The 21085-nt window shown below is 36.4% G+C and overlaps 1 protein-coding gene across 1 annotated transcript; it reads left to right on the forward strand.

Moving 5' to 3' along the window:
- The first annotated feature begins 15892 nt into the window (after positions 1-15892).
- LOC110462035 lies at positions 15893-17090 on the forward strand. The gene is made up of 3 exons (XM_021515811.1): positions 15893-15968; positions 16106-16224; positions 16887-17090. Exons 1-3 carry the CDS (start codon positions 15893-15895, stop codon positions 17088-17090), a joined length of 399 nt encoding a protein of 132 aa, XP_021371486.1.
- Positions 17091-21085: the final 3995 nt, after the last annotated feature.

A 21085-nucleotide genomic window follows, 5' to 3' on the forward strand; every position in this document is an offset into this window, starting at 1 on the left:
CTAATGCTTTAGTAACAATGGAGAACGAGGTAGGGTCGTCCCAACAATGCAACTTGTGAACATAACTTAATGCTGATAAATAAGATTTTACTGTGGCCGGGGAAGAACCCTTATTAGAATGAAAGGCAACAAACCACAAAAGTTGTGCAAGTGGCACTGGCCAACTTTTAACGAGACCAAATAAAGTTCTGAATTGCTGAAAGCTACGTAATGCACAGTTATACAAGGCTTTTGTGTTGCCCGAAAGACTAGCATTCAAAAGTCGTCCAATTTCATCCGACAAACCGACCATAGCCACGTTGGAATCGGAACAGGTGTGGTCTCTGCCTGGGGTACCAGTTGTCGGAATTTTTTCAGCTGTAAACGTGACAAACTATCAGTTATTACATTAAAACAACCTGGGATGTGTTCTGCCTTAAACACCATGTTGAGGTGTATACAACGCAACACAAATATCCTTAGCATTGACAAAACAATTGTTGACTTAGTCGTCATGGTGTTTACTATTGCTACAACCGATTGGTTATCACTGCGAAATAAAATTTTCTTATTACGCAATTGGTCACCCCAAATATGTACGGCCACCACGAGGGGAAAGAACTCTAATATTGTGATGTCATTTGTGTACCCCAGTTCAAACCATGACTCTGGCCATACACCATATGCCCAGTTACCATTAAAGTATGCCCCGAAACCATTCCCTCTTTTTGCCGAGCTGTCAGTAAAAAGTTCCATGTCAGAATTAGTTGTCCAAAATTGATCACTGAAAAACACTGAAATGCCGTTAAATGACTTGAAAAACTTTAACCACAATTTCAAATCTTCCCTTATGTCATCGTTAATTCTCAAGTGATGATAAGGCTGGGTGAGACCCATGGTGGCATTAATTAACCGTCTACAAAATGTGCGACCTGGCAATATCGCTTTACAAGCACTCTCAGTGCACCCAATAATGACCGCATAGCTTTTAGTGTTGTTTTTGGCCTAGACAACATTGTATGAATCTTTTGTACAATCTCCTGAATTTTTTGTTCGGGCAAACGAATACACATTTCAACAGTATCAATTTCTAACCCCAAAAAACAGATAACTGTAGCAGGACCTTCGGTCTTCTCCGGAGCAATAGGCACACCTAGCTCATCGCATACTTCCTCAAACTTGGTCAACATACCCTGGCACTCACTAGTGTTAGGCTTACCGCCAAAAAGGAAATCATCCAAATAATGTAAAAGGTTTCCCGATGGTGCTTGTTGATTTACTGCCCACTCTAAAAATGAGGAGAACTTTTCAAAGAGAGCACAGGAAAGGGAACACCCCATAGGCAAAAAATATTGGTTTTCAAATTTGAAACCTAACAGATCAAAATCCCCAGGCCATATTGGCAAGATGCGGAATGCAGACTTTATGTCTGCCTTGGCTAATAGGGCCCCCTTTCCAAGCCTTTGTACCATATAAATTGCTTCATCAAATTTAGTATATTTTACTGAACATAGATGCGGGTCAATATAATCATTCACTGATGATTTTTCTGGATAAGACAAATGCCGAATGAGTCTAAAATCACCTGGATTTTTTTTTTTGGAATTAAACCTAATGGTGATACCACCAAAGTTGACAATGGCTTGTTAGAAAAAGGACCTGCTATTCGCCCCAGGCTGATTTCTTGTATATTTTATCCCTAGCATACCCCATGTTTTTATTAATAGAGGGTAAGTTATCGGCTGTAGTTGGAAGGCGGGGGCCAGAGTAATGCAGCCGAAAACCATTTGTGAAACCATCTAATAGCTCTTACTTAATGCTTACCTTTGGCCAATTCCTCAGAAATTTATGAAGTGTAGCCAAATGTATTGGTGATTTTCCTAATGAAAATTTTTCATTTTTTGGACACTGTTGTGGTAGTGCTGTTTGCATTTTTTGAAGCAGCATTGGGGAATTTGCCTCGAAAAGAACCACATTTTATTTGTGGATGATTTCCGTTACAATTTTTACATACATGTCGAAAATGGCAAGTGTTAAACTTACACATCCCATTATTGAAACCAAAACAGACGCCTTTGTTTTTATTTTTGGCATTTCCAGAGAAGGACACACTATTGCCCTCAGCCGGATTACTTTGTGCTGACCCAGACATTAATCTTAACCACAGATCAGCATTAAGCTTGTCCCATGATCTATGATTTACTGCTTGGCGGAGACGAAATTGTTCATCATATGCACGCCAGGCGAAGTTGTTACACCTTCCTGCAGCATAACGAATGATGGCCGTGTAATGCAGGAGTTCTAAACATTTTTGTGGAAATCTTTGCAAATAAATCGACATAAAGATAACAAAAGCATCTGTCCATTTTTAGCTCACCTGGCACGAAGTGCCAAGTGAGCTTATGCCGTGGCGCGGCGTCCGTCGTCCGTCCGTCCGTCCGCTCTTAGGAGAGATACATTCTGGGGTATTTCTTCAGTACATATTAACATTGTGGGGTACTTTTCTCTTGTTGGGTTAACCCCAGATGCACTTTGCAGAAATCAGGTCAAATGAACAATGTGGGGTTGATAAACCAATAAAAAAATTGACCCCACAATGATTTGTCCATCTGCTTGGACACGTCCAAATAGCCTCCAGGATGGACATCACCGTAAATCTCGCAAAATTTTCCGAAAAACACAGTTACTAATGACTGTAGATGTGCTCCGAATGTGTTGTTTCTGACGCATGCGCACGTCTTTGAAAAACTGCTATAAACAAACGTCTAGTTGATTGAGACTGCAAGGAAGATGGAGTGGGGTGGTACACGGACAAGCAAAAAACGGTAAGTTAATGACAGCTCGTTTAAAATATACATTCTTCCGTGTATAAACTGCAAAATTAACAAGGATAAGTTCGTTTTTAAATTACACCTGGCTCAGTTTGTTTAGTAATGATTGAAAATAGGCCCAGGTGTAAGCCTGCATTGTGGGGTTTGTGGTGACGAAAACTAGGTCAAATGTGGTCATTGCACGAAAGCATGGATACAGAAGAGAAGCACATGGCAAAGTACAGATACATTGAAATCTACTTTACATCAAACACTTTCAGATTTGACTTAAGATTTGTACTTTCATTCTTACTTTATAATGACATACGGTGTGATTTGTGCTCGAAAATAGTTGATTTTCGGGAGGTTTATGGAATCAGAGTACTGCGTGGGGGCATAGGAGAAAAGCTAGTTTCGTTTTGCATTTTCCATGAATTGCAATTCAGTACATTAGTACTGGGTGGACAACGAACTTCTTAACTTATTGACAGGTACGTACTGTAGCATAACGTCAAAAAGTGTAACTGTTAGGCCTACTCGACAGACTCGATCTCCCTAGAGTTATGATAAAAACACGAAGGAAAAATACAAAATATTTTGTGTAGTTGAACGAAACCGGTTATTAGTTATATTGTGTTGATAAACAAGACTCAAAAAGAAAATTGTGTGAATGAAACAATTTCATTTTGTTAGAGTTTCCATATTGTTCTTTGTTTATGCGGAGCGATTCGTGTCTGATGTAGGCTAGGCGATTTTCAATGGCGGTCGTCAGGAAAATGCCCCAAAGTATAACTTAACTGGACTATCCCTCATTACAGTCACTGACTGTCCCAATTTTACCTGTAACACCAGATAGGGGCCATTAACAATGCCTAAGGCCACAGGTGACCGGGATTCCCGGCGGGAGGAGTGTTTTCTCAACGACCCAAATAACGGGGTCTTAATCTCACTGGAGATGGCATGGCTTGTTATAATTACCTCTTGATTGATAATAGAAGACAAACAAATGACTGAGATAGCAATAGTTATGACTGCCATTGTTTTACTCGCATAAGTAACATCATGATAATCTGACAGCCGTAAAATTTCAGTTTATCGCCGCCATATTGGTTTGTGTATAGTTCAATAAAGTGAACCGGAAATCCGGATTTTAGTTACCGTTTTTTGTACACTTTAAAATAGAAAGACAAATACTTCATAAAACCAAAGAAAAGTACATGTAACATATTTTTAAGAACTTAACTGTATCTTTTTTCTGTTTATTCAAAATAGAATGAAAAATGATGCTTTAAACTGAAGAAAAATTATTAAAAAATTCCAAGATTTTTAAACTTTTTTTTTATATTTGGTCCTCTAAATAAAATAAATTTAACAATATATCAACATGTAAAATTAGAAATAAAAGAAGGATACATCAACATTATTATAATTAAAAGTATTTTATTAAATATACTGTTAAATACACATTGTATATACATTGCTTTCCCCCAAAAAAATAACCTCAGACACACAAAATAAATGCCCCTTTTTTTAAATTGCGCGTTAAAAAGTGCCCTTTTTTCTGACCAGTGCCCTGCATTTTTCAAATCCTAGCTGGAACACTACAAGAGCTCTTGTAGAATCTAGTCTTGATAAGATTTCTTCTAAACATGGAAATTGCATTACAATTGTTATTTGATTTTGTTTCTTTGATCCACAGTCATATTTCCAATGATATTAATGTAATGAAAGATGAAACTAGACTGCCCATAGTAGGAATGTTGTTTTGTTCAGTACTGTACTGTCCCAGTAAATACGGACGGTTTACTAATATTTGAGCTCGGTGCACGGAAACATTTTGCCTTGGAAGTGGTAATCTGGTACCGGATTGTTGTCAAAATGTTACTTTATAGCAGATGTATTATATATATTTATATATACCTCGACTCATCTTCTTTCTCAATATTCTTCATTGCATGTTTTTAGATTATGCAAAAACGATATTGAACAGTAGGTTTATTAACATCATCAGGCCTTTGCCATTATTAGTGTCACTTAAAACTTTCATTCCTGTTTTTAACAAACCGACGAAGCAAATTTTTGTTCCAATTTGACAACTTAGAGGGCATGCTATTTTTGCTTTCAGATCAGAGTTCATATGGGTGCATCTCCCCTATCTCAACTCAAAAATGAGGTGGCCTGTCAAACTCACAGAGCCTAACAGAATTTATTGCAGATGTGATGACGCTTGGTATGTATGATACATTTTGTGTTCAGTTACATAATAATATGTGTCTGGCAGTAGGATAAACTATCTAAAAAGGATTAGCATTTAAAAATAGTTGTTTCTTACTTAAGAATAATATTTAATTTACAATGGGACTAAAGTAATCACAATTTCTCCATAATTCAATGAACCTTTATTAATTTAACTTAGTTTTGAGAAGAAGAGTATGTCTTGCTTATTACTTCCAGGATTTGTATTACATTTAAGATGCCATGAAGGCAGTCAGTATCAACTGTATTGCTTTTGATTTTTGGTCAAGGTTTCATCTGAAGGAAGGATGCGAAAAACTTAAGTTGACTGAAAAAAACGTAGCTGAATGGAAGGCTGTGGGATTAAGTAATGAACATTTAATATTTCAGAGTTTGAGTTCGAAATTGGTTTGTAATTTTTTTCTGAGTTCTGCTGTTTTAAAATTTTATTAAACTGTTTTCCTCAAACTATTTTAGCAGTATGGTACCTACTTCAGCTAGCTAAAGGTCTCTGGCTACGTTTTTTTGTTATTACGCCAACCGACCTTTAGCACTCCTACCCTATTTGACACTGCGCAACTTGCGCCCAGATTTTGGGCGGAACTTTAGACACTTCATATTTGGCAAAAACTTACTTGTCATGCCACCAAACACGCTTGTCGTGAATCATTCATTGTCAATGAAGCTAACTTGCTTACAAAATCTTTACAGAATAGCATAAATCCATAGAATTTCAAGAATTTTGAGAGGAAAACAAATCACCCGCTAATTCCGTCAAGAAAACATGGCGTATTTCCGGAATTATGGCAATTTGCAAAGAAGTGGAACGACGTGAATAATTACATAGCAAAATTTTCAAAATTTTCATTATTTTAGCATGTTATGTCGTCGATAAGGAATTAATGCATACTGTGGATTTAATAAATTTTGTATTAGAAAATGCAAGGTAAGTGTTTATCCACTTGGATTTCTCACGAAATTTATAGTTTAGTTCAGATTCAGTGCTGCGCAGTATCAAATGCCTCTCAATTGTTAGAGGTTACATGGCGTCTGTCATAAGTTTCTCGCCGTGTAATCCTCTAACATTGTTGGAGTATATGGTACTATACTCCTTTCTACTATACAGTTAACGTTTTAGTAAAATAGAAAGTTTCCATGCTGCAATCAATTTAGGAAAGGGGTGTTCCTTTGAAAAAAAAATGGAAAATGAACATTATCCTTTCAAAATATTCTGAGGATAGCATTGTTTTATGCCAGAATTAATTACAATTATATTTCCTTCACGAACAAAATCATTAAGTAATGCGTTGATGCCTATAGATTATATTACAAAATCCTTGGCCTGTATTTATGAAACCATTGTCAATGGTTACAGGTTATGAGCACAACTTATTACCCACTTTAATTATGCTGATGTATACATGAAATGAAGCAGTAACCATTGTGGGGTATATTGTCCGTACCATCATTGTGGGGTTTATAAGCTGGTGCATATGTCCAACTCAAATGGTAATCATTGTGGGGTATATTGTCCGTACCATCATTGTGGGGTATATTGTCCGTACCATCATTGTGGGGTTTATAAGCTGGTGTATATATACAAGTTAAATGGTAATCATTGTGGGGTATATTGTCCGTACCATCATTGTGGGGTTTATAAGCTGGTGTATATATACAAGTTAAATGGTAATCATTGTGGGGTATATTGTCCGTACCATCATTGTGGGGTTTATAAGCTGGTGTATATATACAAGTTAAATGGTAATCATTGTGGGGTATATTGTCCGTACCATCATTGTGGGGTTTATAAGCTGGTGTATATATACAAGTTAAATGGTAATCATTGTGGGGTATATTGTCCGTACCATCATTGTGGGGTTTATAAGCTGGTGTATATATACAAGTTAAATGGTAATCATTGTGGGGTATATTGTCCGTACCATCATTGTGGGGTTTATAAGCTGGTGTATATATACAAGTTAAATGGTAATCATTGTGGGGTATATTGTCCGTACCATCATTGTGGGGTTTATAAGCTGGTGTATATATACAAGTTAAATGGTAATCATTGTGGGGTATATTGTCCGTACCATCATTGTGGGGTTTATAAGCTGGTGTATATATACAAGTTAAATGGTAATCATTGTGGGGTATATTGTCCGTACCATCATTGTGGGGTTTATAAGCTGGTGTATATATACAAGTTAAATGGTAATCATTGTGGGGTATATTGTCCGTACCATCATTGTGGGGTTTATAAGCTGGTGTATATATACAAGTTAAATGGTAATCATTGTGGGGTATATTGTCCGTACCATCATTGTGGGGTTTATAAGCTGGTGTATATATACAAGTTAAATGGTAATCATTGTGGGGTATATTGTCCGTACCATCATTGTGGGGTTTATAAGCTGGTGTATATATACAAGTTAAATGGTAATCATTGTGGGGTATATTGTCCGTACCATCATTGTGGGGTTTATAAGCTGGTGTATATATACAAGTTAAATGGTAATCATTGTGGGGTATATTGTCCGTACCATCATTGTGGGGTTTATAAGCTGGTGTATATATACAAGTTAAATGGTAATCATTGTGGGGTATATTGTCCGTACCATCATTGTGGGGTTTATAAGCTGGTGTATATATACAAGTTAAATGGTAATCATTGTGGGGTATATTGTCCGTACCATCATTGTGGGGTTTATAAGCTGGTGTATATATACAAGTTAAATGGTAATCATTGTGGGGTATATTGTCCGTACCATCATTGTGGGGTTTATAAGCTGGTGTATATATACAAGTTAAATGGTAATCATTGTGGGGTATATTGTCCGTACCATCATTGTGGGGTTTATAAGCTGGTGTATATATACAAGTTAAATGGTAATCATTGTGGGGTATATTGTCCGTACCATCATTGTGGGGTTTATAAGCTGGTGTATATATACAAGTTAAATGGTAATCATTGTGGGGTATATTGTCCGTACCATCATTGTGGGGTTTATAAGCTGGTGTATATATACAAGTTAAATGGTAATCATTGTGGGGTATATTGTCCGTACCATCATTGTGGGGTTTATAAGCTGGTGTATATATACAAGTTAAATGGTAATCATTGTGGGGTATATTGTCCGTACCATCATTGTGGGGTTTATAAGCTGGTGTATATATACAAGTTAAATGGTAATCATTGTGGGGTATATTGTCCGTACCATCATTGTGGGGTTTATAAGCTGGTGTATATATACAAGTTAAATGGTAATCATTGTGGGGTATATTGTCCGTACCATCATTGTGGGGTTTATAAGCTGGTGTATATATACAAGTTAAATGGTAATCATTGTGGGGTATATTGTCCGTACCATCATTGTGGGGTTTATAAGCTGGTGTATATATACAAGTTAAATGGTAATCATTGTGGGGTATATTGTCCGTACCATCATTGTGGGGTTTATAAGCTGGTGTATATATACAAGTTAAATGGTAATCATTGTGGGGTATATTGTCCGTACCATCATTGTGGGGTTTATAAGCTGGTGTATATATACAAGTTAAATGGTAATCATTGTGGGGTATATTGTCCGTACCATCATTGTGGGGTTTATAAGCTGGTGTATATATACAAGTTAAATGGTAATCATTGTGGGGTATATTGTCCGTACCATCATTGTGGGGTTTATAAGCTGGTGTATATATACAAGTTAAATGGTAATCATTGTGGGGTATATTGTCCGTACCATCATTGTGGGGTTTATAAGCTGGTGTATATATACAAGTTAAATGGTAATCATTGTGGGGTATATTGTCCGTACCATCATTGTGGGGTTTATAAGCTGGTGTATATATACAAGTTAAATGGTAATCATTGTGGGGTATATTGTCCGTACCATCATTGTGGGGTTTATAAGCTGGTGTATATATACAAGTTAAATGGTAATCATTGTGGGGTATATTGTCCGTACCATCATTGTGGGGTTTATAAGCTGGTGTATATATACAAGTTAAATGGTAATCATTGTGGGGTATATTGTCCGTACCATCATTGTGGGGTTTATAAGCTGGTGTATATATACAAGTTAAATGGTAATCATTGTGGGGTATATTGTCCGTACCATCATTGTGGGGTTTATAAGCTGGTGTATATATACAAGTTAAATGGTAATCATTGTGGGGTATATTGTCCGTACCATCATTGTGGGGTTTATAAGCTGGTGTATATATACAAGTTAAATGGTAATCATTGTGGGGTATATTGTCCGTACCATCATTGTGGGGTTTATAAGCTGGTGTATATATACAAGTTAAATGGTAATCATTGTGGGGTATATTGTCCGTACCATCATTGTGGGGTTTATAAGCTGGTGTATATATACAAGTTAAATGGTAATCATTGTGGGGTATATTGTCCGTACCATCATTGTGGGGTTTATAAGCTGGTGTATATATACAAGTTAAATGGTAATCATTGTGGGGTATATTGTCCGTACCATCATTGTGGGGTTTATAAGCTGGTGTATATATACAAGTTAAATGGTAATCATTGTGGGGTATATTGTCCGTACCATCATTGTGGGGTTTATAAGCTGGTGTATATATACAAGTTAAATGGTAATCATTGTGGGGTATATTGTCCGTACCATCATTGTGGGGTTTATAAGCTGGTGTATATATACAAGTTAAATGGTAATCATTGTGGGGTATATTGTCCGTACCATCATTGTGGGGTTTATAAGCTGGTGTATATATACAAGTTAAATGGTAATCATTGTGGGGTATATTGTCCGTACCATCATTGTGGGGTTTATAAGCTGGTGTATATATACAAGTTAAATGGTAATCATTGTGGGGTATATTGTCCGTACCATCATTGTGGGGTTTATAAGCTGGTGTATATATACAAGTTAAATGGTAATCATTGTGGGGTATATTGTCCGTACCATCATTGTGGGGTTTATAAGCTGGTGTATATATACAAGTTAAATGGTAATCATTGTGGGGTATATTGTCCGTACCATCATTGTGGGGTTTATAAGCTGGTGTATATATACAAGTTAAATGGTAATCATTGTGGGGTATATTGTCCGTACCATCATTGTGGGGTTTATAAGCTGGTGTATATATACAAGTTAAATGGTAATCATTGTGGGGTATATTGTCCGTACCATCATTGTGGGGTTTATAAGCTGGTGTATATATACAAGTTAAATGGTAATCATTGTGGGGTATATTGTCCGTACCATCATTGTGGGGTTTATAAGCTGGTGTATATATACAAGTTAAATGGTAATCATTGTGGGGTATATTGTCCGTACCATCATTGTGGGGTTTATAAGCTGGTGTATATATACAAGTTAAATGGTAATCATTGTGGGGTATATTGTCCGTACCATCATTGTGGGGTTTATAAGCTGGTGTATATATACAAGTTAAATGGTAATCATTGTGGGGTATATTGTCCGTACCATCATTGTGGGGTTTATAAGCTGGTGTATATATACAAGTTAAATGGTAATCATTGTGGGGTATATTGTCCGTACCATCATTGTGGGGTATATTGTCCGTACCATCATTGTGGGGTTTATAAGCTGGTGTATATATGATGATTATCCAAGGTAACGGTTGTCTGGTGGCATTGTCAAAATACCGCCGTGGGTTTTCTTTCAATTGGGCCATGTAGGCAGAGTTCATACCAAATTGTGCTCTTAAAATTAAAATGTTTGCATGCAGTTTAAAAATTTCTATTAATCAGATTCTTGTTAAACTTTGGCTGTGCAGACAATCTCTCGAAAACCACATGGAGGATTCCAATAAATGTCCACATAATGATTTATATGTATAACACATGCCATTCGTCAGAATTATGCATGGCCTCTGATAAGTCAAAATGTAGAACTACTCTAAATATGTATCATCAGTACTCATTCCATTAATACTATTCAAATGTATAGTTAAAAAATATCATTGTTTTTAGGTCACCTGAGCTTTAGCTCAAGTGACCTATTGCTATCCGTTTTCGTCCGTCGTCGTCCGTCGTCCGTCGTCCGTTAACATTTTACATTTCAAACTTAAAGTCAAGTTCTGCTGGGCCGATTGAACTGAAAGTTGGTAGGAATGATCGCCTCATGGTCCTGACAAAGTGTTGTTATTTTTCGGGTCGATCAGAAATCCAATATGGCCGCCACGGCCGCCATTTTGAAAACCTATTTCAAACTTAAAGTCAAGTTCTGCTGGACCGATTGAACTGAAAGTTGGTAGGAATGATCGCCTCATGGTCCTGACAAAGTGTTGTTATTTTTCGGGTCGATCAGAAATCCAATATGGCCGCCACGGCCGCCATTTTGAAAACCTATTTCAAACTTAAAGTCAAGTTCTGCTGGACCGATTGAACTTAAAGTTTGTAGGAATGATCGACTCATGGTCCTGACAAAGTGTTGTTATTTTTCAGGTCAATCATAAATCCAATATGGCCGCCACGGCCACCATTTTGAAAACATATTTCAAACTTAAAGTCAAGTTCTGCTAGGCCGATTGAACTGAAACTTTGTAGGAATGATTGACTCATGGTCCTGACAAAGTGTTGTTATTTTTCAGGTCGATCAGAAATCCAATATGGCCACCACAGCTGCCATTTTGGTAAACTATTTCAAACTTAAAGTAAAGATCTACTTGGCCGATTGAACTGAAACTTTGTAGGAATGATCGAATCATGGTCCTGACAAAGTGTTGTTATTTTTCGGGTCAATCAGAAATACAATTTGGCTGCCATGGCCGCTATTTTGCTACTAAGTTCTAATAGGCCGATCTCACTTAAAATTGGTCTAGGAATGATCAGCTCATGGTCCTGACAAAGTTAAGTTAACATTATACTATTTTTTACTCAAATTGGTACATATTTCAACAACAAAAATAAATACTATAGACTCAGGTGACCGTTAAGGCCCATGGGCCTCTTGTTTTTCTGATGACTGGCAATGGATGTATTCTGTGCCCTCAAATGTGCCCTTTTTTTTCTGTTGGAGGCATTTTGTCAAGCAAATTTTTCAGATTGATAAAAAATTGAAATGTCAATATAAATTTCATGTTGGTTGCTGTGATATGAATAGCATTCTTCCAGACATCTTTGCAAGATGATGGTATCTACCCAGGTTTTTCAGTCATTCCAAGGGTCCTGCCAACTCCAAAAGATTTAATTTTAAGGGATTGATCTACGAAAGAATATTCAAAATGTCTTGAGGACATGGTGAATGCCTCATCATATTACTTACCCTAATTTTTATATGTTATCTGTTAGTATGTTGTAGCCAAAACTGTTTATACACCATTACACTCAGCTTAACTCAATAACTGAGTGATGCACAAAACAGAGAAATAATGATGTGTTTCTAATTGTTAATTTTATTGTTTTCCAGGATACTTGAAAAAGAAACCAGCAACTTTGACAGCTTTTATTGCTGATGTTGAATGGGCTGTTGATGGTCACAGAAACAAGGATATGGGAGTGGATGAGGACCAGGATAAAGACTCTGCAGACGATGAGGACGATGATGAAGGCACTTCAGAGAATAATGGCAAGTATAAAGACACTGTAGATGGTGACAACAAAGACAATATCGCTGTAGAAGATGATGATGATGATGATAAATGCACTGCAGAAGGTGACTACAAGGATATAGCCTCTACAGAGGAGGGTGAAGACGATGATGAAGGCACTACAGAAGATGAGGACATGGACATAAACACTGCAGAGGATGAGAACAAAGACAGAAGCACTACAGGTGATGAGAACCAGGAAAAAGGCACTGCAGAGGATGAGGACGATGATGAAGGCACTTCAGAGAATAATGGCAAGCATAAAGACACTGTAGATGGTGACAACAAAGACAATATCACTGTAGAAGATGATGATGATGATGATGATAAATGCACTGCAGAGGGTGACTACAAGAATATAGCCTCTACAGAGGAGGGTGAAGACGATGATGAAGGCACTACAGAAGATGAGGACATGGACATAAACACTGCAGAGGATGAGAACAAAGACAGAAGCACTACAGGTGATGAGAACCAGGAAAAAGGCACTGCAGAGGATGAGGACGATGATGAAGGCACTTCAGAGAATAATGGCAAGCATAAAGACACTGTAGATGGTGACAACAAAGACAATATCGCTGTAGAAGATGATGATGATGATGATGATGATGATGATAAATGGACTGCAGAGGGTGACTACAAGGATATAGCCTCTACAGAGGAGGGTGAAGACGATGATGAAGGCACTACAGAAGATGAGGACATGGACATAAACACTGCAGAGGATGAGAACAAAGACAGAAGCACTACAGGTGATGAGAACCAGGAAAAAGGCACTGCAGAGGATGAGGATATGGATATCATGGAAGATGAATTGATTGTGCCAGACAGTGCTGAGGATGATGACAAATCAGACATTTATCCTGCTTTAAATTCTTCTTCTGTCCTTTTATGCAAGGAAAGTCTTGATTCTGATGAGGAGTCCAATGATGTCCCTGAAGAAGATTCTATTTCCAGAGATGTCAACCACAGAGGCGTATATGTCAAATTAGTTGTGAAAAATGGTTATACTAACTTGGGGAAGCGAAAAAAGTCTGACCGTGTTTATAATTCAACACATCCGTGTCCACTTTGTGATAAAACTGTCACTAACTTTTCCCACCATATACTTTCAAAAAAACATGCTAATGATGCCGATGTGACGAAGATAGGAACTCTGTCTGGGAAAGAAAAGAAAGTTGCCATTCAGAAAATGCGCTTGAAGGGATCACACAAACACAATATGAAAGTACTTAAAGAGAAGAAAGGGGAAATATTTTTGTTAAGAAGGTCAAGTAATAAAAAAACAGATGGAGTGCTTGGGGAGGAGGATGAGGAGGAAGATGAGAATCAAAGTGACTGCATGGCTACATTTGATATGAGCAAATATGGACCGTGCCCAGAGTGCTTAGGATGGGTCCTATTGAAGTCAATCAAGAGACACATGAAAACTTGCTGTGTTAGCAAAGACCCAACATCAAGTAAATGTCAACTGATTGTTCAGTCAGACTTGTTGTCAGAGAGGATAACAGAGGAGGCTTCAAAAGCTTTGGTATCAGAGACATTTACAATCATGCAACAAGATGAGGTGGCAAAGGTCGCAAAAAATGATAGTCTCATTGTTACTCTAGGGAACACTTCCATGTTGAGGAACGCAGGTAACAAGGTGATGCGTAGGTATTACACATCCTCAGTTATGAGGTTGGCTGCAAAATTTAAAATGGAATTATTAGGGATGGATTGTACTGATCTAAGGGAAGAGAAAAACAAGGATGATTGTGACCAAGGGGAAGGGAAAGACGGTAATTCAATGAAAAAAGAACTGAGTGAATTTCTTCGTCCACAGTGTTTTGACATGATTGTAGCAGCAGCATTGAAATGTAGTTGTCAAGATGCAATGGATGAAGAGGATCTGAAAACACCCAGCAATGCACTCAAATTGGGATATGATATAAAGAAAATGGTGTCTGCAAAACTTGGGAGAGCCCTCATGAAAGATGATGCAGGAAATCAGAAAGATGCAGAAGGCTTATTAAAGCTTATGGATATGGAATGGGGAGTACGTGTTAACAAACTTGCCAGAATAGCTCTGACAGAGCGGTCCTTCAATGCAGAAAGACAGCTTCCTCTTCCAGAAGACATTAAGAAGCTTTGTGCATATCTACTGACAGAAATTGGGAAACTGGACTTGACTGATTGTTCCTATGAGAATTTTCGTAAAGTTGCAACATTGTCACTGGCGAGGGTAACTCTGTATAATCGACGGAGATGTCACGAGGTTCAGGCTTTGAGGTTAGTATTTCGTGCAATATGCTGATTATTAGATCTATAATGATACATCTTACTCAGTGGAAGGTTGATTATTACAAAATTCCTGTAGCTGGAATACAAAGTTATTTTCTAAAACATCTGTGTTGATCATTTTAGGACTTAATAGACTTTTCTAAATCTCAAGGTCATTGAATCAAATATCAAGGTTACATTTTGTATATTGTAACTACTTGCAAGTTTTGGTCACTTTCAACAAGGTATCCACTGACCAAGTTTTTTGGTCATTGGACGAAAGATCCTATTGTATAGATTGCAAAAAGTACAACTGATCATAAGATAAAAAAAATTAATAATCAAATTTTTGTTTTGTATTTTGGTAGGCTATCTGTGTACAAATTGCGGAAATCTGGGGTTGATGAAATCTCTGTAGAGATGAGAGGTGAACTGACAACTTTTGAGACAATGCTGCTGACTCGTCAGCAAATGGTGGTGATCAGAGGAAAGGTAGGAATGTATACATTAAAAAAATCTTCTTTTTATGAATAAGAATATAAACATCACTTGCTACTTAACTAATAAAGATTTAAGCTAACTAATAAAGATTTAAGCTAAATAGTTGTATGTAATGTGGTGCTTTGCTCAGTGGTTGGCAGGCGACGCTGGTCTATATTGAATGACTTTTACACTTGAAATGATCTTAATCTACTTGGCAGATGTCATTGATTAAGGAGAAGATGCTATACTCTTCTAGAACACCTGGTTTTGTTCTCCTTTGTACTTTTTCAGAGTCTCTAAGTAGACCTTGCCCATGGTTTGATGGTGCTTTGAATTTAAATTAAGATTTTTTATGTTAAATATGTGGTCTCTCTTGCAAATACTTGTATTCTTTCATTTTTTAGAAAGCACTATTGCTAATTTGATTGCTAAAAATTATATACCTATTCAACCTTGTAACTGAGAATTCTTGTAATTTGCAGACTGGCAAAGGAGTACCTGTCCTTATTCCAGCAGATGTGAGAGATACCATGAACTTTTTGAATAATCCCGAAGTGCGACAGCAATGCATTGAAGATGTCAATCCATATGTGTTTGCAAATTCAAGTAAGTTTTTAAGTGTAGATTTAATGTAGATTTCTTCATCATTCAAAAGATTGTTGATCAATATAAGAACTGTTTGATTATTAATGAGTTAACCTTACTGACGTTTATAATGTTCATGTTTTTACTTCATTTAATAGACATTGGAGTGATCCGAGCTTATGATGCCATAAGGACAGCAGCCAATCAAGCAGGACTTCAAATGCCACACCTAATCAGAACTAGCAACATGAGGAAGTATTTTGCCACAATGTTACAGGTATGATAGCTATTATTCATTGTATACATACAGAGCTGCCAACTCTTACGATTTAGGCGTCATTATTACGATTTTGAGGTCTGAATTACGCTAGTACGATTTTCCAAGTAAAATTACGATTTTTAAAAAAAATCCGGAATTTTTCCGTTTTTTTGTTAGGTTCGCCGTAATCCGGTCCCGATGTCCGTTTTCAGTATTATAATCGCAAATCAGATGCACACGTGCGTTTGCATCGATTCTCGAGATAGGCTGGAGTTAATTCAATGTGAAAAGGACGTTTGTAGATGAAGTAAAATGGCGGAAAACGTGTCAAACTGGACGGGTAAGAAGACGTTTCTCCTAGGAAAAAAGGATATTATCCATTCAGACGTTTAGAAAACGCACTAGAAAAACAATAAAAGGTAATGAATACATGTTTGTAAAAAAGCGATCGCAGATTACTATTTCTTAATCTCTAAGGTTGGCAGCTCTGTACATAATCAAAAAACTTAAGTTTATGATATTTGGCTAGTACTTAACACAAGTTAAGTTTTTTCTCGAATGACTTATTTAGAGATGTAAGAAAATGAACTTCTGTGCAAATAATTCCTTGTATATTCAATAAACCACAATGATATCACAGACCCTTTACACTTTTCATTGAGTATATCATTATTTTGCAGGCATTTGATACAACAGAGGCGGAGAGACAGTGGGTAGTTGACCATTTAGGCCATACGATGGATGTCCACCGAATCCATTACAGACAAACCTCTGATTTGATTGAACGTGTTGATGTTGCCAAGCTTCTGTTGATCCAGGATCTGGGTTTGGTTAGAAAGTTCCAAGGGAAACAGCTCAGAGATATTCAAATCAATGGTACTTAAAAAATTTTTATGTCAGAGTGAAAACACAAGTTTTGGACTGCTAACTTTAACTTAGTAACAGTAATTGAAATTCTGAATTTTTGTCTTAAAATACCAACAGGAGATTTGAAATAAATGTATGAGGATTATGTTACATTCATTGCTATTTTTTCCCCCATGAATTATTGCTTTTTACTGATGATTTGCTGCATTTTGTCCACAGATCTCTTTGATGCCACTGATGATTCGAATACCTCAAGCTCTTCAGCATCAGCTACAGTGACTTCTAGCTCCACCACATCTTCAGTGAATTCATCAGGCTCAGCTAGCTCCTCATCTTCAGATGGAGTTTTGTCCAAATCCCCTGCTCAAAACACAATCTATGATGAGGATTTTATTCCTTATTCATCCAATTCCGATGAAGATGATGATAGCATTTCACCAGGTATTTTAAACGAGTTACTTGTTTTACTTTAAATTCCCTTTTGACAACACTTTTCAGGGTTTTTCTATATGTACTAGGGATAGGAAACCCAGCCATGGATAGAAGTGATTTTATTCTGGAGTCCTGGGGTCAGGTAGATGGAATAACCCTAATTAAAAAGCCATAAATTTAGGCTTAAGTGTCGAATTACTACAATACCAGTGCTACGATATTTAATACTTTAAATTGGTATTCTGATGATTTATTTATTTAATCTGTTTTAGCAAAGCAAAAAAGGAAATCATCTGGTGCTGTGAAAAGGCAAAGGTGGAGTTCAACTGAAGTCAAAGAACTGGAAACTTTGTTTAAGGATGACTTTTCGAATAACAGTTGCCCTGGGCAGAAGAGAATTGAAAGAATCATGAAAATAAGCAAGGGAAGAAAGGGGTTGATTCACCTCCGCCCAAGAGATACAATAAAAAAAAAATAAGCAATATGATGATTAACAAGAGGAAAACAAACAGAAAATGAGATGGAACTGTACAAACTGTGGTGAATATTCCACTTTTGACATTTCTGTGCAATTACGTTTTTGGACATTTCTGTACAACACATCTTGTTTGAAATACATGCTTCATAACCACAAATAAGGTCAAGATTTTGATAGTTTTTCATTCACAGAAAGTTTTTCTTTAGGTTTTGAATTGTCAATCATAGGACGTGTGATTGTTTTAGCTTGCCTAAATGCTTAATTTTACTGAATCACCAAGCCAATTTTGACCAAATGTGGTCTGAAGTATCTTTGGAGGAAGAGGATCAAATTTATATAAGTAGTGCGTGTGTGTCCCATTGGGCCTGAGAGGTGGGGCCCATAAGGGAAAAATGTAGCGAATTCTCTAAAATCCTACTTAGTTTTTAAGGAGTTATTACATTGATATTGTCAATATTTTATCTGAAGCATCCCATGGTGAATGGGATTCGATGATTTGTAAACTGGCAGTCTGGAGCAGGTAGGATAGGGCCATGATATTGTTCAAATTTGATCAGAAGTAACCCCTTGTGGAGGGAAATGTATATTATACAAGTATTGGGTGAGAAGAGGTGGAGTTCTATGGGGGAAATAAATTCTAAAAATCCTGCTTCACAGGATTTGCTACAATCCTTTGATTCTTGTGCCATAGCTTTGAAACTGTGATCCTTGCGTAAATCCAGGTGGGCCTTTTGTTTGTTTTTAAATTTATTTTAGTAATTTTGACATCCAGGATTGATGAAAAAGTCAAAGATGCTTAGATATTGATTAATATGCATGACATTTATTGTAATATTTTAATTGTAATAATATTTTCGCTTCCCCTTCAAATGAGACATTTTGTTAGTACTGTTCTGTTTCCGATTGGTCTTGTTTTTCAATTTTTTCTTGCCCAACCATAAGTGCTAAACCGTAGAAGATATCTTGATCAAACTTGGTATGTAGTTGTATCACCTACAAGAGATGTGTAATGCACTTCCAATAGGTCACTGTTGCCTTGACCTAGAGGTCAAAAAGGTGATTTTTTCAAAGTATCTTATTTAGGCCATAATTGCTAAACCATACAGGGTTAATTGACCAAACTTGATAAGGTCAAAGTCAGCTTTTGTTTTATATATTTCTTCTTAACATACCTCAGTTTTTTTTAGAAAAGGGAGACATGTGTTTTAGTTCTCAAAAGCAATTTTTCTAGTTGCTTGTTTGCTTTGAAACTTCTGTGTTCTGATGTATACCTTGATATAATTGGGCATATAGTAGGATGGATTGTCTATGATACTGTGGCCATGGGGTGACTCTTGTGTGCAAAGTAACTTGTTGATGAAAATTAGACACATAATGGGGTCATTTGTCCATAAAATTACATAGTTAGGGAACTCTTTTTTTCTGAAGTCTGAAAAGTCCATATAAGAACAAATATTGTGTTTGCCAAAATGTCTTCCTTCAAAATTGTTCTAGTAGGTAATACTGGTGTTGGGAAAAGTGCTCTGTGTGTGCAATTTGTTCAGCATGTTTTTGAGAAAGAATATGATCCCACAATTGAGGATTCTTACACAAAGAGAATTTGTTTGAATCAAGAGAGCTATGTACTGGAATTGATAGACACTTCAGGTGATGGAGAATTCAGTTGTATGAGAGATCAAAGTGTTCGGCTTGGCCAAGGTTTTATGATTGTTTTTGCAGTCAATGACCAAAAGTCCTTTGAAGATGTCAATATGTACATTGAACTAATAACAAAACTGAAAAATGGCAATGTTGCAGTGATTCTTGTGGGGAATAAGACTGATTTGACTCCAGTTGTTGAAGCGGAAAGTATCGAAAGATTGGCTTCCTATTTGCAGATTCATTTCATGACAACAACTGCAAGAAATTCAAAAGATGTAGATTGTGTGTTCCATACCATTGTTGCAGAAATGCAGCAAAGAAAAGAGGTGCCCATGGAAAAGAATGATAAACTTTGCTCATGTATACTGTTGTAGATGTAAAAACTTAATGATCAGTTTGTATTGGATATTGTTAATATAATAACAATTTATTGCATATGGAAAGGAATGGTTTTTAAACACAGCAGTAATTATGAAGGAACCCATGGATAGCTATGTTAACATTATATAGTCGTTACAACTAAGTTTATTGCATATGGAAAGGAATGGTTTTTTACACAGCAGTAATTATGAAGGAACCCATGGATATCTATGTTAACATTATATATTGGATAATCAATACCAGGTGTTTTTTTTTTTTTTTTTTTTTTTTTTTTTTTTTTTTNTTTGAAAGTTCTATCATGTGTCGCTAGTAACAACATATACTGTACGTGGGTCACAAATATATTTTGTAACTGAATGCAAGTTGAAATTTTCTTTATAAAAGATGCCTTACTTCGTGATTGCTGAATAAAGTTTCTGACAAGAATTTGATTTGGAATTGTTTACTGTGTTCCTTCATTAAGTAACAACAAAGTGAAATGTAATAGGTTTCTATTTCTCTGATATATTGCTATATCAAATAAAATGGTTCTTTATTTGAGAGATTTAACTTGACACTTTTTATTAGGCAACTGTTGTTCACATGAATTACTTATGTTCCTAATGGCCTTGTGTTCTTTGACATCTATCTATAGGTAACTAAGGCACTATAAGTAATAGAAGATATATGTAATTGATATTTTCTATTGGTGACCGATACCAGTATATCAAATAGTCTTCGCATTCTTTGGCATTGCACCAAATGACTTGTGAAAGTATCTTGGACTCCTTAAATTGTTTGTCCAGGGCACTCTGGTAGCTTGACGAATTTTGCAGATGTACTGATGTCCGTTCACAGCATTATGGCACATAAGTATAACAATGGACACAGCAGAATTTTGTTTATGGCAAGATGAGGTAGAAGAAGTACCTCAGTATACATACATCTACACCATAGTGTCATAAATAAAAGCAACCCCACTTTGTGTGTAAATTTAATATTCCACAATGTTTTATCTGATCTCAACACCAGTGTTATGAACTTACTTTATTACTATGTGCCTCTTCCATACTTGGTGTATATATACAAGTTAAATGGTAA

The sequence above is a fragment of the Mizuhopecten yessoensis genome, unplaced genomic scaffold (genome assembly GCF_002113885.1).
Source record: "Mizuhopecten yessoensis strain PY_sf001 unplaced genomic scaffold, ASM211388v2 scaffold10733, whole genome shotgun sequence".
NCBI lineage: Eukaryota > Metazoa > Mollusca > Bivalvia > Pectinida > Pectinidae > Mizuhopecten > Mizuhopecten yessoensis.